This window comes from Pungitius pungitius, chromosome 14 (genome assembly GCF_949316345.1).
Source record: "Pungitius pungitius chromosome 14, fPunPun2.1, whole genome shotgun sequence".
NCBI classification, from domain to species: Eukaryota; Metazoa; Chordata; class Actinopteri; order Perciformes; family Gasterosteidae; genus Pungitius; species Pungitius pungitius.
This window is the reverse complement of record NC_084913.1, coordinates 15,644,345-15,662,042: the sequence shown is the minus strand read 5'-3', so window position 1 is coordinate 15,662,042 and position 17,698 is coordinate 15,644,345. Positions and strand designations below refer to the sequence as shown.

At 48.3% G+C, this 17,698-nt stretch overlaps 1 protein-coding gene across 7 annotated transcripts in view; it reads left to right on the top strand.

The window, feature by feature from the left end:
* The window catches only part of myt1lb (myelin transcription factor 1-like, b), a 78,942-nt gene that overhangs the window by 54,627 nt on the left and 6,617 nt on the right, over positions 1-17,698 (top strand). For 6 of the 7 annotated variants that reach the window (XM_037486720.2, XM_062557228.1, XM_037486721.2 and 3 more), the window contains 10 exons: positions 2,595-2,729; positions 5,881-5,971; positions 7,474-7,581; positions 8,281-8,444; positions 8,785-9,089; positions 12,282-12,506; positions 14,167-14,288; positions 15,498-15,566; positions 16,574-16,636; positions 16,764-16,847. In XM_037486720.2, coding sequence (XP_037342617.2) covers positions 2,595-2,729; positions 5,881-5,971; positions 7,474-7,581; positions 8,281-8,444; positions 8,785-9,089; positions 12,282-12,506; positions 14,167-14,288; positions 15,498-15,566; positions 16,574-16,636; positions 16,764-16,847 — 1,366 coding nt within the window. The remainder of the gene's footprint in view (positions 1-2,594; positions 2,730-5,880; positions 5,972-7,473; positions 7,582-8,280; positions 8,445-8,784; positions 9,090-12,281; positions 12,507-14,166; positions 14,289-15,497; positions 15,567-16,573; positions 16,637-16,763; positions 16,848-17,698) is intronic. The other variant, XM_037486722.2, reaches the window with a different exon arrangement.

Genomic DNA, 17,698 nt, shown 5'->3' with positions numbered 1-17,698 from the left:
AGCAGCAGCTTATGTTGTTAAAATAGGCCAGCATGGAAACATCAGAGGGAAGGCTTGTCAGGCATAAGTAATGGCAATCTGCACGGCCTGTTAGGACCACAAATCTCATCCCTGCGATGCGGCTCCGGGTAAAGCTGCCTATTTTTAAACCTGCACGGGCACTCGGGAGAGGAATCTTCAAAACAGAGGCCTCCTGGATTCATTCTGTCGGGATCAGGGGAGCTTTTTTGTCCTTCTTTGTGTCCCTTACGAGCTACCGTTCGGATTGATACACACTGATCTCAAATAAAAAATACATCTGCTACGTAGTCTGCTGGCAGTCTGATTGTGCACGCTGGGTTGCAGTCATGCAGACATTTCAGTGGCATTTACAGTAGTCTGATTTCTAGCTCCCCAAGCGCCTAATCATTCCCTTCCTCATGTCCTAGGTTAAATCCTTTACCCTCCCATAAGAAAGATGTCAAATGAGACCAACAAATAAGAGCACTATAATTCACGCCGTAAATGCCACACAACTCACAGAGGGTATACATTGCGACTTAAATGTCACACAAATGTTCATTGGAAAAGCTGATGCGCGGGCCCCTGTGTCTGGCTTATGTTGTAAGGATGATAACATCTTTCCCCGGGACAGATGGAAGCAGTGCAAGGAGAGGGGGGGGGGGGGAGCAGGGATGAAGGGGGGACTCAAAGAAGAGCCGTGCCAGAAGCACGAGGCCCAGATGAAAATTGAACAGTTTGGAAATGACCAAAACCGACTGCAACATTAATTATCCAGAGATGTTATGGTAATGGGGCCCATTTTCCATGTAAAGCGCAGCCCGTACCCAGCCCCAATCAATATCCCCTGCTCTTTAATACGCCCCCCCCCCCTCTCGGCTGCCCCCACTGTCTGCGATGGAAGCGCGGCGGACAAGCGCTCATCGCGCAAAGTAATGAACAAATAAATAATCCTCCCGTCTCCGAGCAAAAACGGGGGAATTCTATCCGTCACACGGTTCAAAGCCTGACAGCCAATGTAATCTGTAATCGGCCCCCAAAAGGAAGCGTAATGAAGTCCTTCATCAACACCAGACGAGCCTCCTTTTATTGCACCGAGCCAGACGTGACCCGGCAGCACCGGACCGAAGTCACGCGAGCCACCGCGCCACACCGGCTACATGGCAGCCGCGGAGGAGTAATGAGCTCCTCGCTGTCCTGATGAATGAGACACGGTGCTTCATGGTGACTCACTTGTTAATGCACGAGGAGGTGTGCTCCACACCTCCTTCCAGTTCAGTCCTTTTCTCAACCCTCCTACCTCTTTGGCTTGACTATTCTTCTCTTTGCTGACCTCTGGTTTATTTTGGGCCTGTGTGTCTGTGGGGGAGATTCTGGCTGCTCCCACGTCCGCTCTGCTAATACCTGCTCTAGAATCTCGAGTAATCATCTGTGAGCCATTTGAGTGACACATGCTGATCGGATACAACACTGGATTCCAGTAGCTCGGCCGTGCAAAGATATGTGCCTTAATCTTCATTTCAAATGGAAACGTCAACAAGAGCCGCAGCATGTTGCCTGTGAGGAGGAGCCTTGACCTTGTCTGAGAGACAAAATGTTTCAAAGGTGGACAGTTGTGTTCGCACAAATAACGCCAGTTGGCCCCGTTGCTTTTTGGTGGTAACTATATCTGATCTGGGTCGGGAAGAAATAGGAGAACCCAGTTTTGTAAAGGGAAAGACAATCTAAGTGTGTGTGTGTGTTTGTGTGATTTCTGAACTCTTGATGCCAACAACATTTGGTGCAATGTGTGGTTTTAATGAAGAGAAATAAGACACATCCTTGGCTGAATCCAAACTGAAAGATGAAACCCTTTTAGGTGAAGGTCACTAACTAAGAGTTTTGTTCCCAAATCTTCACGATTTCCATCACAGCGAACAAACATCATGATCAAATGATCCCTCAACAAGCCAATTATTATCTTTGTCTTCACTTATCAATTCAAATAAGATCATAAGAAATCCATAATTCCCTATGAATACGAATAAACATACTTCATATTTGTTATTTTGTTTGTAGTCATGTCTTTCTAAATTAATTGTATGTAAAGTGCTGTTATATTGTATGTAATACTCTCACAATTACATTCAGCTGTCATTGATAGAGACCATTTTACTTAATCATTAGCTCCAAAGAGAGCACTGCCTTAACTAATAATTTATATATTGTTCAAAAAGAGAAAAGTACACCCATAGGAAATGCAAGACAAGCTAACATAATTAATTAATTAATTAATTATTTATATCATTTATATATTTTTTTCTTGTGTCATACCGAATGAGGCCTTTCACGCTATCGTGGAAAGGATATAAATAAAGGCATCAGCCAATCTGACAAAGGCAGGGCAGACCAGATCCACTCCTCTAGTTCTTATCTTTCACAATAAAAGCCCAAGAAATAAACAGTGAGTGACGGTCAGGCGGCGGGAGGTGCTTGGTCTATGTGAGATGTTGCATATGTGTGTCGGTGCGTAAAGCCCTTTACTCAGCTATAGAGAGGCTTGTGCTGCATAATGTGACCCCCCCCCCACCCCCCATGTGACTCTCTGCCCACAGACTCCTCACGCGCGGACAAGAAGGAGAGCCGCTGCCCGACACCGGGCTGCGACGGCACGGGTCACGTAACGGGCCTGTACCCCCACCACCGCAGCCTGTCCGGCTGTCCGCACAAAGACAGGGTGCCACCAGAAAGTAAGCGCTCTGTGTGTGCGGCTTGTTGTGTTGTGTGTATCATGGCGGGGTGGGGGGGGTGTCACGGCTGCACCTCTCTTGGTACCTCTTTGCATGGGGCTGTGGTTTTGCTTGCGGGGTGCCGTGACGCTGAGGGGAGAAATTGGGCCTCGTGATGGGCCGGTGGCGGATGGGACGGCCATGAACTGTCCATCCGCTCCCCCCCTGGCGTGTGATAATCCCATCCACTGCTGCGTTCGTCATTGTAGTGGGATGTACGGGCTTGCATGTTTGTGTTAAGTTGTAATGTTGATTGAGCCTGAACATTTTCGTTTTTCGACCCAAACCTGAGAGTGCTCACAGACCTTGATAGCACGAGCCTTCCACAGCCGCCCATTCCATACAGCCCATTCATTTGTATGTAGTCCCTGGTTAATTAAGTTCTGTTGAATAGACGGGCCGTATCATATCTGCGAGCCACGGATTAAGTGAAGTGGCAATAAACATTAGCGTTTGATTGAACAGTCAGTTTTTCCCCTTTCAAGATCTCACCCCGGCTATTTAGTCTTGTTCACCTCGTGCAAAGTTCTCAATAAAAGCCCATTTACACGTTTCATTGACTGCAGCGTGAAATCAAGTTATGATCGGTCGGGACCCAGAACGCAATCAAAACAAAAGAGGCTTTTAATAATGGCAACGGGATTAGTGGCCATTAAAGCTCAGTACACTCTGGTTCTAACCTGAGGTGTGCTTCTCTCCCAGAAATGTGAAAGGAGTCGACCTTGATCGCGATCCAGAGCCCCAAAATGGAATTTGGAATGAGCTTGAATTGATTGTCACTGGAGATTTTGGAATTCAATGTTTCTGCCCTCTTTTCCCTCAATGTTTCGATGGTGCTGACCCTTTGGGGGAAGTGATACCACCAACCCTCCTCTGGATCTGTCAGCTTTGGTCCTTCTTCTCAATCAAAAGGTTTAGGGGTGTAACACACACACACACACACATACACTGTGGCTATTAAGAGGGCACCTGTTCACCTGCAGGATTCTTCCTCTACTCATAAGATTCCAATAGTCTCATAAAGAGTCTTTGTTTCACGCAAGTTGCCTGTGGGGCCATTCAAACAGAGGCTCCTCCATATCTATATCAATCCATAAAACTTGAATTCAATTAAATATTTCCCTCGGAACTTGAAACACAGAGCTCTAATAGCCACGCTGTTAGGAAAGGGGTGCAAATCAAATGGTGCCACACAGATAACATCGATTTGAAGATATATTTTCTTACTCGACCCTTAAGATGAAAAACAGGAAAAATAAAGGTATATAGCAATGTTACGGGTCATAATTCTCCATAACTCCTGGCAGTGGCCCCAGTGTTCCTCACCACGTTTTGGAAGTGGCATTAAAAGTGATCTATTTACGTTTCTTAAATAAGTGCTGTTTGGTGGATCTAAGTGTGAATTTCAAAAAGCTACTTGAAAGTACTTGTTTGGCTGCTATCATAGTTTGGAGTCACAGATCAGACCAGCTGAACAAAAAGAAGCTAATACAACTTGAATGGGTGACACTGATTATTTATCAGAGCCGTACCGGCAGACCCAGATCCTTCTTGTTGTTGGTTTTGTTCAAGGCTTTTCTTTGCAACCATCAAAATGACAAATATGTAATATGTACTTTTCTCAAGTCATTTCTAGTGGTTATTTGCACAAGAAACAGTTGGAATTGTGAGAAATCTAAAAGGATTCTCTGTACGCTAGCGATTAGCTCCTGTTGCTAACCTGACTAGCTTCCTCCTGATACTGACTAGACAGCATGAATGCTGATCTCTTGATTGCTCATTTAATTAACCCTGGACAACGATAGTCAGTGAAACTCTTATTTCACTCAGCGATGGTTAAACTCTAAATGTCCCACAGGTCACAGGTATCCAGTGCTTTCCTTTGGGTTTCCAAAAGCTCTTCTCAGACAGAAAGTAGATTCTCAAAATGTTGAAAATCAACATAATCTTTTAAAAATAATAACAATGAATGATAGTAATGATAACACCTGTGGGTCATTACATTGAGAAATCAGCATCGCTGAGTGAGTCCCCCCCCCCCCTCAACACATTTGCTTTACTGAATGGACCATGTATTATTAATGCAATGGCTTCAGTTAATTAGCAAATCACACAGTGCAACTGCACCGTTTCTTGGGAGATGTGAAAACTGACGATTAAATGATATCTCTAATTCATGAGTTCCCATTCCGCTTTGCTCATTGTGGCTATTTTCTGTGTAGAAATATCCTGTTTCCCCCCTAAAGCAAACGGCCTCTGTAACATGCCACGCAGGCCCACTGCTTTTACTTCTCACCTCTCTATGTGTGCCTTTGCAGAGGACAGGGCCAAACCTGCAGATGCATAATGTATTGGCTCGTGGCACGTCCAGGTGGCAGGCTTTTGTCCAATTACCTGCACCCAACGGCAATTAGTATGCAGGGCGAGGAGGAGGATGAGGGGTTAAAGTTTAAGGGGGTGATAATGATGAAGCCGGTGCCGATGGGCTTCGGCATCGTGCGCGCTGCTGATTTGGAAACGACCCCTTCCCGCCGCCTGCGGCGCTCCGGCGGCTCCTCTCGGACACCCATAGATCATTAATCTAATTGGCCGGTTGCCGGGGTTATCTGAGACAGTTATGGACTGTTTTTAATGGTAAATGGTATTGAAGACGGCGCTATCCACCCTAACAACGTGCGGCTGATAACGAAGCTCAGTCCATCAATGAGCTGTATTGCATGCATCCACCATTGATTTCAAGGCTGCTGTTTTGCATGATTGCTACCCGATTGCCGCTCGGCTCTCTGCATGCCCCAAATGCGCCTCCATTTCTGTCTTGTGCCGGCTCTGTCCTGTTAAACTCAAATGACATCTTTTTATTCATGACCGTCCCCATTCCATGAATACTAATTCGAAAGGCCGGATAAGTGGAAGCAATATGGTGGGAAACCTCGCCTGCCCTCTCAAACTAGTGTTCATTAAAATGAAAAAGGGGTCATTTGGGTTCGCACAGGCTCATTTCTTAATGATGTTTATAATGCCAAGCTCCTCACACACTAATAGAGCTCGTGCGTGATTGTAAGGGGCTCCTAACCTTCCCTGTCTTTCACTCCTGTCTCCTGTCTGCGTCAAGTCGTGGCTATGTATGAGAATGTTCTTAAGTGTCCTACGCCTGGCTGCACGGGACGCGGCCATGTCAATAGCAACAGAAACTCCCACCGAAGGTAAGTGACAGCCTGCCCACATATGGCACTGTCCATGTGGCACCTTGGGTTTTTTTTCACCGGGGGACTCCTCTTTTGGTTAATGATTTGTTTTTTTCCATCCATTCCAATGATTTGGGGGTTTTTTTCACATCATTTTCTGATTAGTTACTACTAAACACCGGCCGCGACACATTACTTTTGTTGTGTGGACAGGTCTTGCCTCTTATGTCAGGTGGGAGGGAATAATTAAAGTAGTTCAGCTGCTGGACAAACCCCACGGCGGAAAACCGAGTGTGATTAGAATGCAGCAATTCACACCCTCCGCGCCATAAGTCGTTTGGCGGCTCGCGCCTGGAAAACCTTCGGCCGCAGGAGGAGGGAGGGGGAAGTAGCAGGGGGCGCCCAAGCCGGTGCTGTCAGACGGGCGAGGCGACAGTGAGAGAGGAGTGTCGCCCCGCAGCAGATGCTCAGGGAGTCGGGGCCCAGCAGCGGCCATTAGCGCCTCTCTGCAGCTCAGCCGGGGTGACAGGGGAGGCCCGGGAGGATGCACACGGAGGGGCACACTTTCACCTCCCCCAGGGAGAGCCCATATGAGCTGCAGCACACTTCCCGCCCCCATGCACGCTCTCTCGCACCTGCACGCGGTAACGCGCCTCCCGTGACAGGCGTCCCAGAGTCTCCACCGGCTTCGGGCCGCTGTCAAAGACCCTTTTCCCCCACACGCGGCCATGACAGGCTGCAATGCTGCCTGGAGAGTAATCAGGGTTACGGATGCCACATTTGGCCAGTGGTTGTCAGGAGAAAAGAGTAGTGTTTGTCTGCTTGAAGGAAACAAATGCACTATTTCTATGTACATTTATCCATATGGGAATATATACTACTACCATTCAACCAGAAACAATTTGTGTTAACAGTTTGAAATGTTGAAAATATGGTGGCCGACGAGGGCGTACGCGCCAAAACATTTGCATTGGCAGGGATGAGCTTCCACAACACCCAAAAGTACCACTAAGTAAAACACACGCACACAGCGCCAAAGCAAAGGCAAACACTCCATGGCCAGTCCGTTTCTTCATGCGCAGCAGGAAAGTGGAGTTTCGTATTTATTCGGTCTTACAATAACAGATTAACATAGTCGTGGTAGAAGGCTGAGGCCAAATGTCAGCGCTCCCCTAGAGGCCTGCACATCTTCCGCTGTGTGACTGGATAGGAGGCGCTTTGCCGCTGCAGTTGTTGATTTGAATGCATTTATTGTGACTCCCCGTAGCACATTTACGTTGTTGTTTATTTGTTCGGGGCTTTTTATCCAATCTAAATATATTTTTTTCATCCCATGCAAATATTTGGATTGCTTGCAGCCTATATAAAAGCAATGAAAATCAACGCTTTTACATTAGAAGCAAATACTTCCAAACCACAGGCAGGAGTTATAGGTCTGCATGCATTCCACAGCGAGTGCATTGAATGTGACATTGAGATGTGTGTGTCAGTGTGCGACTCATGTAGCCCCCTTCTTTCAGCCTGTCCGGATGTCCCATCGCTGCAGCCGAGAAGCTGGCCAAAGCCCAGGAGAAGCACCAGGGCTGCGACGTGCCCAAGTCCAACCAGGCCTCCGACCGAGTCCTAAGGTAGTTTTCCCTCTTCTCTCTCATGTACGACGAACATGGGGGTGATGTGTCATTCTACAGCTTCCAGTGCCCATCTAACAGGGGCCTGGAGTGCACTTGCTGTAATGTGATGTAATACCCACCGCAAAGCCATTTCTGAAGCCATTGAGATTCTTTAGCCCCCCCCCCCTGTTTTTTATGTTTATGTTCTCCTGTCCCGCGAGAATACTTCCAGGAGACTGCATGTTATTTCCATGCTCGCTGTCGAAGGCAGATCGTTTTATTAAATCTGAACAAAATTGGCCTCATTTATCACAGCAAAGGCTGAGGTTTTTTCAATGAGGGCTGCTTTGATAGTCATGAGAACAGTCATGAAAAGTAATTCCACGTTTCATATCAAACTGAACATCAACAGCACACGATCATACATTTCCATTCCTTCCTGTTCTTAGATGGAGGACATACATGATTAAAGCAGATCAAAAGTATGTGTGAGAAAAAAAATGGTGACCGTTTTGTATTGACTAGACATCCCAAACACTTGTGGCATGCCCATTCCCCTCCATTCTTTTTCCTTTTTCACCAAAGCCTAAGTCCCCCCTCCTTCCCCGAGTGCCTCGGTCCAACCTCCACCCCCTCGTCACATATTTTTCCCGGGCCTGTGTGCTTTGTCAAACAACTGGACGATCCACAGTGTGGTTACCAGAACAATGTTCCCAGCAGCACGCCCCGCTCCAACCTGGCCAAGGAGCTGGAGAAGTACTCCAAGACCAGCTTTGACTACAGCGCCTTCGACAGCAGCAGCAACCACCCAGTGTACGGGAAACGGGCCATCGCCCCCAAGGTCCACGGGCAGAGGGACACCTCCCCCAAAGGATACGACGGTGCGCTCTCTTGTCTCTTTCCTCTCCCATTGTCTTTTTTCTTCTGCAAAAAGCAGGAAAGCTCCTGCATACAATAAGATTCACTTGGCTGCAGGAAGGAAATCCATTTAGGGGCAAAAATAATATGATATGAAATCCCATGAGGTGGGATATTAGTTTAGATTTGGATTAGTGTCAATTAAAATACCAAATATCATACAGAATGCATCAAAAAAGGATGCAACTTTGAGAGAAAAAGCAATCTTATTTCAAGATATCTTCCATGAATCCTAAGTGTTTGGAAGCAGTTCAACACGACGTCAGAACCTGACTGGACTTCATTCACTCGCCCCCCCTGCAGCCAAGCGCTACTGCAAGACCTCCAGCTCGGCCAGCAGCACCACCAGCACCTACGCCCCCAGCAGCAGCAGCAGCCTGAGCTGCGGGGGAGGGGGAGGAGGAGGAGGAGGAGGAGGGGGGGGTGCCGGAGGAGGCCGGGGGGGCGGGGGCAGCAGCGCCAGCAGCACCTGCAGCAAGAGCAGCTTCGACTACAGCCACGACATGGAGGCCGCCCACATGGCGGCCACGGCCATCCTCAACCTGTCCACGCGCTGCCGGGAGATGCCCCACGGCCTGGGGGGGAAGCCCCGGGACCTGTGCTCGCAGGTAGGATGCATGTCCTGTCGTTACCAAATGACAGACTCCAACAATGTCCAACAATTAGAACATACAATATGCTGCTTCAACATGCATCACATGTTGAGCATGTAACATATATATACTGCTTTTTATAGTTCCCTTATTGTTATACAAACTGTTGTTTATAGTTGCACACATAACATTTTTAAGTATTTGTTACTGATTACTAAATGATTTGGATAACTTTTCGTTACATTTAATAGAAATGATTTATTAACCAAATATTTATTATTTAGATCCACTTAAATAATGCTCATAGATACTCCAAATTATGAATGAAGCATTCACAGTTTCTCAATACGTAGAGATGCAAATCCTTTGTGATCACGACATCATTGTGGTGTCATTGTTGATAATATGTAGCTGTGACCACTGGTACTGATGGGGGCGTTTGGGGGGGGGCTCACAGGACTTGCTTAAGACATCAGCCGTCAACAAGCTAGACTGATTAGAATGCGTCACACGAGACCTGAGTTTCACGTGCACATTCCATCAAACCCCCGGGGGCTGCGTCTTCCACTCGGGCCTCAGCGGGGGCCCCGCCTGGGGATCAGATAGGAGCGGGACGAGGCGCCGCTTGACACGGCGTGAGCCCAGCGTGTCATCTCGGAGCAGATAAGGTGGCGGTGTCTCCGTATTATCCGGGCCCAGACGCTGTGCTGGGGTCCATGGAGAGGAGGGGGCTGGTGCCGGCTTAATGCTAATGTTGACAGCGGAGATAATGAGAGTGTAGGAGATTGAAGAAGAAAGACTGCGACGGGAGGGAGGTTTCTAAATGGATCAGTAGGGAGGGAGAGGGGAGGAGGCGCTTCAGATGGTGGGAGGAAACGCCCCGAGCAGTCAGGACCTCTTCTGGTCCCACACCTCGCTCCACTCGCAGGCGACGGGTGGGCAGACCGCGGACCTCGTCTTTGGTCTCAACACCTCACCTCGTGACACACGCTGTTCCTTTGCATGTCTGAATGAAGCTTCACACACACACACACACACACACACCTCTGACTAACCGACTCTTTTCTCCTGCTCGTGGAATTTATTTAACCAACGTGCCCATTTCTGCTCTAAACCTCTGAGATTGTTTCAGCTGAATAAACACTCCTTCTGCTGCTCACCACACCAAATATTTATGAGTCACTTCCCCAAAGCCACGTGAAGTACTCTGCATGAATTAGATCCACCTCACAGGGCTTATTTAAAAAGAAAACACGTCACTTTTAAAGCCAGTTGGCTTGTTACTCCCATTATTTCTATTTCACCAAAAGGTGTTGAAGAACACCAGGAGAAAATAACTGCATTTTGACGGGTGCGTTAACTGCATTCTGATTTAGTTTGAGTACACAGATACCAATTGCCCCTATTGCTTTATAAAAAACAAAGACAAACAGCATGGGGTTCAGAGTGTTACATCTTTTAGGAAGCTATCACTGGACTAACCCACGTACAGAGTAGAGCGTACTACCTTTTGTATTATAGACCAAAGCCTCCTTATAAACTAGAAATCCCCCTCAAAGTTTGGAGGCGAAGACAGGATGTAATGCTGGTTTTATTTTAAGACTCGGAACACTCCGGTCCTCCCAGCGTGTCCATGGCAACGGAGGTCAGGATGTTACAGGAGGGCCAGTGCGCTCTCTCTCGGGACGGAGGTGGGGCGCAACTTTACGCATCGTCCTCGTTAAGTTCCAGATGTAAGGGTTGATCTCACACGATGACACACATGGTGTGAGGAAGGAGGAGGGAGGAGAGGGTGCTCCTCATTCAAAGGCAGAGAGGATGCATTCCTCAGGAGCCTGAACTTGTTTCTCATCTTCTGCCTCCGTCTCTCGCTTTCTTTTTCCTGCTTTGAGCCAAAGCTACAGTTGTACTCTATAATTCATCTAGATTAGATTTCAGATTTTTAAAAATGTGACTGAAAATGAAAATTTGTTTTTTGCATCGCATTTCAGATTTACGAAAGCAACATATTCACATTTTAATTATTTTATGAAATGGCATACTGTATAATTTGAATAAATTCCCCTTTGGGCCGCCCTCTGCTTCTTTATATCTTGTATTATTCATAGTGAGTTTTCTCACTAATGGCCCAGCAGTAATAATGTAGTTCTTCCTTTATTTTCTACCATGTCTGGTTGGTTTGGTTCAGCTCCAGTTGTTGCACCTTTCATTCCTTGTACCAAACCCCAACCCCCTCCATGCGTTTGAGTCAACGTGCGTCACAGAGGTTCTGGCTTCAGACACCAGGAGAATCCACCCCTCGGGACACTGTCGGCTGGAATCAGCATTAGACCGGCCTCTCCTTCTGGTGAAGGAAAGCAAGGAGGACGAGGACGAGAGGAGAAAGGAGTCACAGAAGGGGTCGCTAACGAGAGCGAGGACACAAACACATGCGCGCGCCTACCAAAACATGAGCCTTGGGGGGACGGGGGACGGGGGGCTCGTGCCAGATGTAGATGGAGGGAAAGGCATGCATGGATGTACAGAAACAAGCGCACACTCAGGAGACCAAGGCTGTGAGCGGGATGTGGCCCACTTAGTTCGGGAACACAGTGTCGTTGTGCCGCTATTTTTGGGACTGCAGCAGTCTAGTTCCAGCCACCGCTGCTCATCACTCGTCTCGACCCCCCCCCCCCCCTCTCCTCTAACCCCCAGCCCCTGCCCCCCTGCGATGTCCACTCACATTAGGCTCTCCAACACACACAAAGTCACGCACGCACACCCTTCCCACTGCATAGTGGGATGGAAAGAAACGAGGGGGGGGGGGGGGGGTCACAGACGCCTGCACTTGTCCTTGAGCACTAACGGCCTGACCCTCTTCTGACCCCCCTTTGTGCGTGTCCCGCCTCGTGGTTGTTTCAGGTATACGAACTGCCGATGTTCCTGATTCATCGAATATCTAAAACTTCAAAAGGGAAGAAACCACTGGAGGAACCCTCTTCATGTCCTTCTTTATATTCACTATGTGTTCAGCTACTGTTTCACTCGCCTCTGACGCTGGAACACGAGTTTGACTGCTATTTAATCAGAAACGCTCTCTCTCTCTTTCATCCCCTTCTCTTTCCATCCTCTCACCCACCCCCCTCCCTCACGATCATCTCATGGAAAAAACGTACAATTCAACATCCACACATCCACACGCACACAAACCCCACCCCCACCCTGCAGAGCCCGGGTCTGGACGTTGACGAGAACGGGACGTTGGACCTGAGTATGAGCAAGCGCCTGTGCAGCGGCGGCGACTCGGTGCTCACCCCCCTGGAGCCCATGTCCCCCCAGAGGCAGGCCGCCCTGCTGGGCTCCCGCTGCTACGGCATGGGGGACGCCGCCGACTGCTGGGACCTGCCCGTAGACTACACCAAGATCAAACACATAGACGAGGATGACAAAGAGGTAACGGGGGGGGAGCCCAAATGCCGGGGATCCCCCGCGGGGGTCTGGGGCCACACAGAACACACACACACAGAACACACACACACACGTCGGTGTTTCCTGTCTTAAAGAGAGATGAAGGAAAGCCGACTACACGCTTCCCCATTTCTCTTGGAGATGTTGAGTAGATAGTTGGGGTGCGGATGATGATGATGATGATGCAGACGACCACGGTGGCTGCTGGCGTGTTGATGCTTGTAGACGGTACAGTCGGCATCGCGTCTGTTCAAATGATTTCCCTCCGAGCCGCTGATTGAACGCACCGTCGGCAAGTCAAAACATTTGCTTTGCCGTGTGATTGTCTTCCAGGTCTGGCACCTCCTCGCCGTACCCAATGTTTTGGTCTCATTAGAAAGTCATATGAGGGACTTTTGAGGGAAACCTAATGAATCCGTATGTTAATTGATGTCTGCATTGCCATGCGCCGAGGTACCCGCTCCGTTTGTATCACGCTCCCCGCTCCCCGCATGCCGGCTTTCTGTTTTTACATTTTCGCTGCTCTCCAAAAATGAATTATGCAAAGTAGCACCTTGGGAGGGAATCGGAATAGCTCATCTCATCAAAGAACTGCTGGAAATCAATGCAGCACTGCTGGGTGCGCCTGTCAGAGGCGCGTGTGCGCACACACACACACACACACACACACACGCGCGCGCGCCTCTGACGATGTATGTGCCGGATGTGAATATTCATATGCGCGCGTGTGTGTGTGCCCATGTCTCTCTGGGAGTGCGTCTGCGTGTGTGCGCGCACTCCATCCCCAGCCTACTTTCCGCCCCGTATGTATGCATGTGTTGTCCTCCTTCCTGTCTGCCTCTCAGCCTGCGCTCCATTTAATTGGAGGCGCTCGCTGGCTGACCCAGCATCACACACTCGGAGACAGCTTGAGCGCCGGATAATTTGGGCACTATCTGGACCCGTCTCCTTATGGGCACTACAGTACGTACACTGAGCGCGGAAAGAAAGGGAGGAGGATCTTTTCCCCCCCTTTTTTTTTTGCATCAAAAGCCGCGGTGCCCCGGCTGCAAGGACAGCAGACAAAGCGCGGCCCCGCGCGCTCTGACGCTGCGCCGCAGTGCCATCTAGCAGGCGGAGCGGTGCATTACGGCAGCCACGCGGGCCAACTCCCCTTCACGCTCCGCCGACACACGCACAGCATTCGTACGTGTGCAAACCGCACAAGCGAGCACACACACACACACACACAGACACACACTCTACGCTGAGTCTGGCACTATTTCCTCTCGGGGATCTATTTTCCTGCTCTGTTAGACTGACAGGTGAGGCTCAATAGTCACACAGGCTCAACCATTAGCATTCAAATTGACAAGACTCCATGGTCTGACAAAAGTGTGTGTGTGCGTGTGTGTGTGTGTGTGTGTGTGTGTGAACAGACAAAATGGGGAGGAAGGAAGGCAAAGCCAAAGGCTATTTAATGAGAGACTTATTAGTTATGAGTTTCATCATGTGGCAGTTAATGAAATCCATTCCAACTGACAGTTGAGTGTGTGTGTTGTGTAATGTAATGACAGTTATGATGAAAAATACAATGAATACCTCTCCCCCTTCCCCCCGTGCCTTGACCCCCCCCTCTTCCCCCTCTGCTCCCACCCCATGTCAGGCGGACGACCTGGACCCGTTCCACGACCTGCTGGAGGACCGCTCCTACACCGCAGACGTCAGCATCCCCAGCCCCAAGCCCAAGTACGTCCACTGCAAGGAGAGCAAGAAGGACCTGATCACGTAAGCCCTCCTCCTCACCCCCAGCGTTCCTCTCCCTCGATTCTCCCCCCCTATCTCATTACTCTCTTTTGTTTCCATCTTTTCTCTTTGCTCAACCTCGGGGAACCACAGCCCCTCTCCTCTCCTCTTCCCCATCCTGGGTTGCTGGCTTTGCTGCATGACTCTTTTTTCTTCACCAGCTTTATCCATTTGTCCACACCAATCTCTGAGCTGGCAGCTTTCCTCTGATGCCTCCATAGCTGTCCCTTCCGCCCCTTCATTTGATGCTTTGTCTAGCCGTCAGTCTGCCACAGCCAGTGTAGCTGAAAGCTCGATATCGATCACAGACAGTGAAGCTAAACGGGAAACAATGAAAAAAAAATCTCCTCCTTTACTTTGGTGATTTTCACATTTCCTCCTCCTTCCCTTTGGGCTTATAAATCTGTCTGTTCCTCCGGTGGCAGATGGCCCATATCGGGGTGTGATGGAAGTGTTCACTTGACGAGCTATTTGGCCTCTCATTGAGGGTGTGACTTTGTCCCGGTGGATTCCCTTCATTGTTTTCAGCTTACCTCGACACCTGTAGGCCGAGTGCTTCCCTCTCTCACGTGTTAGCCCTTTGACTCTCGGCGACTTGACATGCCGACACAGCGGTGTGATGATGAAATAAAGCAGGAGTAACTGAATTAAAGATGGGATACATGCTGGTTTGTAACCTGGACCGTGGGATGGAGTGATTTCTCAGTGGGCCGGCTGTAAAGCCTAATAAGCTGATGTTATTCAGTCCTCCGGGCCCCTCCCACAGTGCAATGCAGCCGAGGCATTTGCCATTCACAGGCAGAAGACTCGAGTTGCAGTGTGAGGGGAGTCTGAGGGCTGAGGGCTGAGTGATAGCAGTCTGCAGGCGGACATTTCCCCCTAAGTTGTGTTCTTTGAAAACAAGCCCACATGTTCAGTTCAATATGTTTTATTCACTGCGTCCCTTTTAGACGTAGAGTGCAGTGCGCACCCAGCGTTATAAAACAAGACCTCCTTGTTGTAACATATAAGTTCAAATACTCAGAGGGTTAACTTATTTTAATGTGCATCCTTCACGCTCATCTGTGGTTTGTTTTTTTATTGCATTTCCAAATATTTGATGTTTTATGTGTGCGCGTAGAGACCAGTGAGGCCTGAGAGAGGACTTTGTGGCTCGGGTGTAACTAATGTTCCTCTGGTTGTATTTTTCAGTCTCTCAGGTTGTCCTTTAGCCGATAAAAGCATCCGAAGTATGCTGGCCAACAACGCTCAAGAGCTCAAGTAAGGCGTGAGATGATTCATCGATACATGGATGATGTTTGTGTCTCCCTTATTAGAGTCAGTGCATTGATAACATCCACAGCAGCTGCTCAAATACGGACTCATGGAGCTCCATTTCACTGCTTTCTAAGGAAAATACCTACAGTCTGCTCATATTATATCTTATTATATTGTCAATAAATCCAGTCAACAGAACCAGACTATTGATCCCTCTAAGTACTGGTATATTTTTCTGTGGGTGTGTGTCTCTACACACACATCCGTGCGCCTACATTACGATGCCACACACACTCTACTTTAATTTCACTCCCTGGCACAGCAAGCGGGAATCACTGATTCATTAATGCGCCACTGAAAATAGTCCCCAACAAATGCATTTCTTTTTGTTTGAAAAAGTGTGAGTGTGAGTTTCCTCTCAAAACAGTTCCCAGATGAAAAAGGAAATTCCTTTTTTTTTCTTCTTTTTTTTATGAAACATATATATTTATAAGATGTACATCTTCAGTAGTGGGACTTCCACAGACAGTCAGAATGGACTGACATTAGTCCTCTAATGTGATTAATGGCTGAAATTAAGAAAAACATAGAATATTGCCAGCCTTACTCTTATTTAATATATGAAGTATAACCAATATGTGAATTACTACAAGTATCAGCTGGCCTCAGACCCCTAAACATCACCTGTTTCAAGCTTTCAGAAACTTCACACCGCACAGGTTAAAGGTTAACAAATCAGTGTTTCTCTTACTATTTTAATAAATTACACCCCCACAATTAAAAAAAAAATCAAATCTTTCTTGTGATCTAGTCTGTCGACACTCACCACCCAAGGACACAGGACCCCCACTATTGGTGCAGAGGCAAATGTTTGCTCCTGTGTAGTCACCTTTAACAGAAAATGCCTGAAAGAACTATAAATCCATGCCCAGCCGGTGGTGTGGGCGTCGTCCTCGGGATGCTACACCTTTGCTGTAGACCCTGAGCCCTTTCTGTGTTTTCTGCCCCAGGTGCCCGACACCAGGGTGCGATGGTTCGGGACATATCACTGGCAACTACGCCTCGCACAGAAGGTACGGCATACCTGAAGCCGTTGCTCCCCTTTTCCTCTGTGCCTCTCTCTCTCGTCTCATCCTAAATGAACTTCTTTACTGTGCCACTTCTTCTCTCTCCCTCACAACGTGTGTCATTTCTCTGCAGTCTCTCAGGGTGTCCGCGCGCCAGGAAAAGCGGGATAAAGATCATCCACAGTAAGGAGAACAAGGAGGACCAGGAACCTATCAGGTACAGCACCAGTTTGTCCTAGCAGTACGTGCCTGTTTCACCCAGCACAAACAAATAAGCGTGTGAAGCCAAATCCGAAGGTGCAGGAGAAACTTCAGAGGCTGCAGCAGTTTAGAGAGGTCTCTGGTGGACTCCTGCAGACACACAGGTGAGGGGGAGACGGATGCAGGGAGAGATTGATCCGCCTCCACCTAAATCTCACAATGGGCTTTTCTGGCCTCGGGCCAGAAGCTGAATTGATTTCTCCGGTGGGCCAGAGCACAGATAGCACTGCTGTGGCCGCTCTCCATCCAAGCGTTGTCATTCTGTGGGATTCTGAGGACAGTAACCATTCAAAGCCATTCAAATGTCTTTGTCAAGTATTCCGATTTTCGGTTTGAGCTTTTGAAACAAGGTTTTACCGGGATGGTTGTGGTGTGTTGACGTGGGGGTGTATCGGAGGTCTTTGGAGAATCTAATCGGACCCTTTAAAGACTTCAGTCACGGCTGTAGACCAGCAGCTCCTGTGTGGTTGGGACTCCATAAAGACTACAGTTGGCCTCCTTGTTGTGAACACTTTTATATAGGAGCTATGGCTGCAAGAAAATACTTTACTTTACATGAAAGTTCCTACAACGAGGTGAATGGACTATATAGAGTTACAGGCTCCTGATGTCTGGAAAGAAACATTTGGAGAAGCTTTGGAGATTAACTGTATTTTTGTATGCCTGAGTACTGCAACCACAAATCTAGATTGAGAAGAAGCACCACGGTAAAAGGAGGTAATGTCTTTTTTAGATTTGGGGGATGACTGTCCCCTTAAAGTTTTGGGGCTTGGTGGATGTATTCCACAAATTCTCCTGACTTCTGAT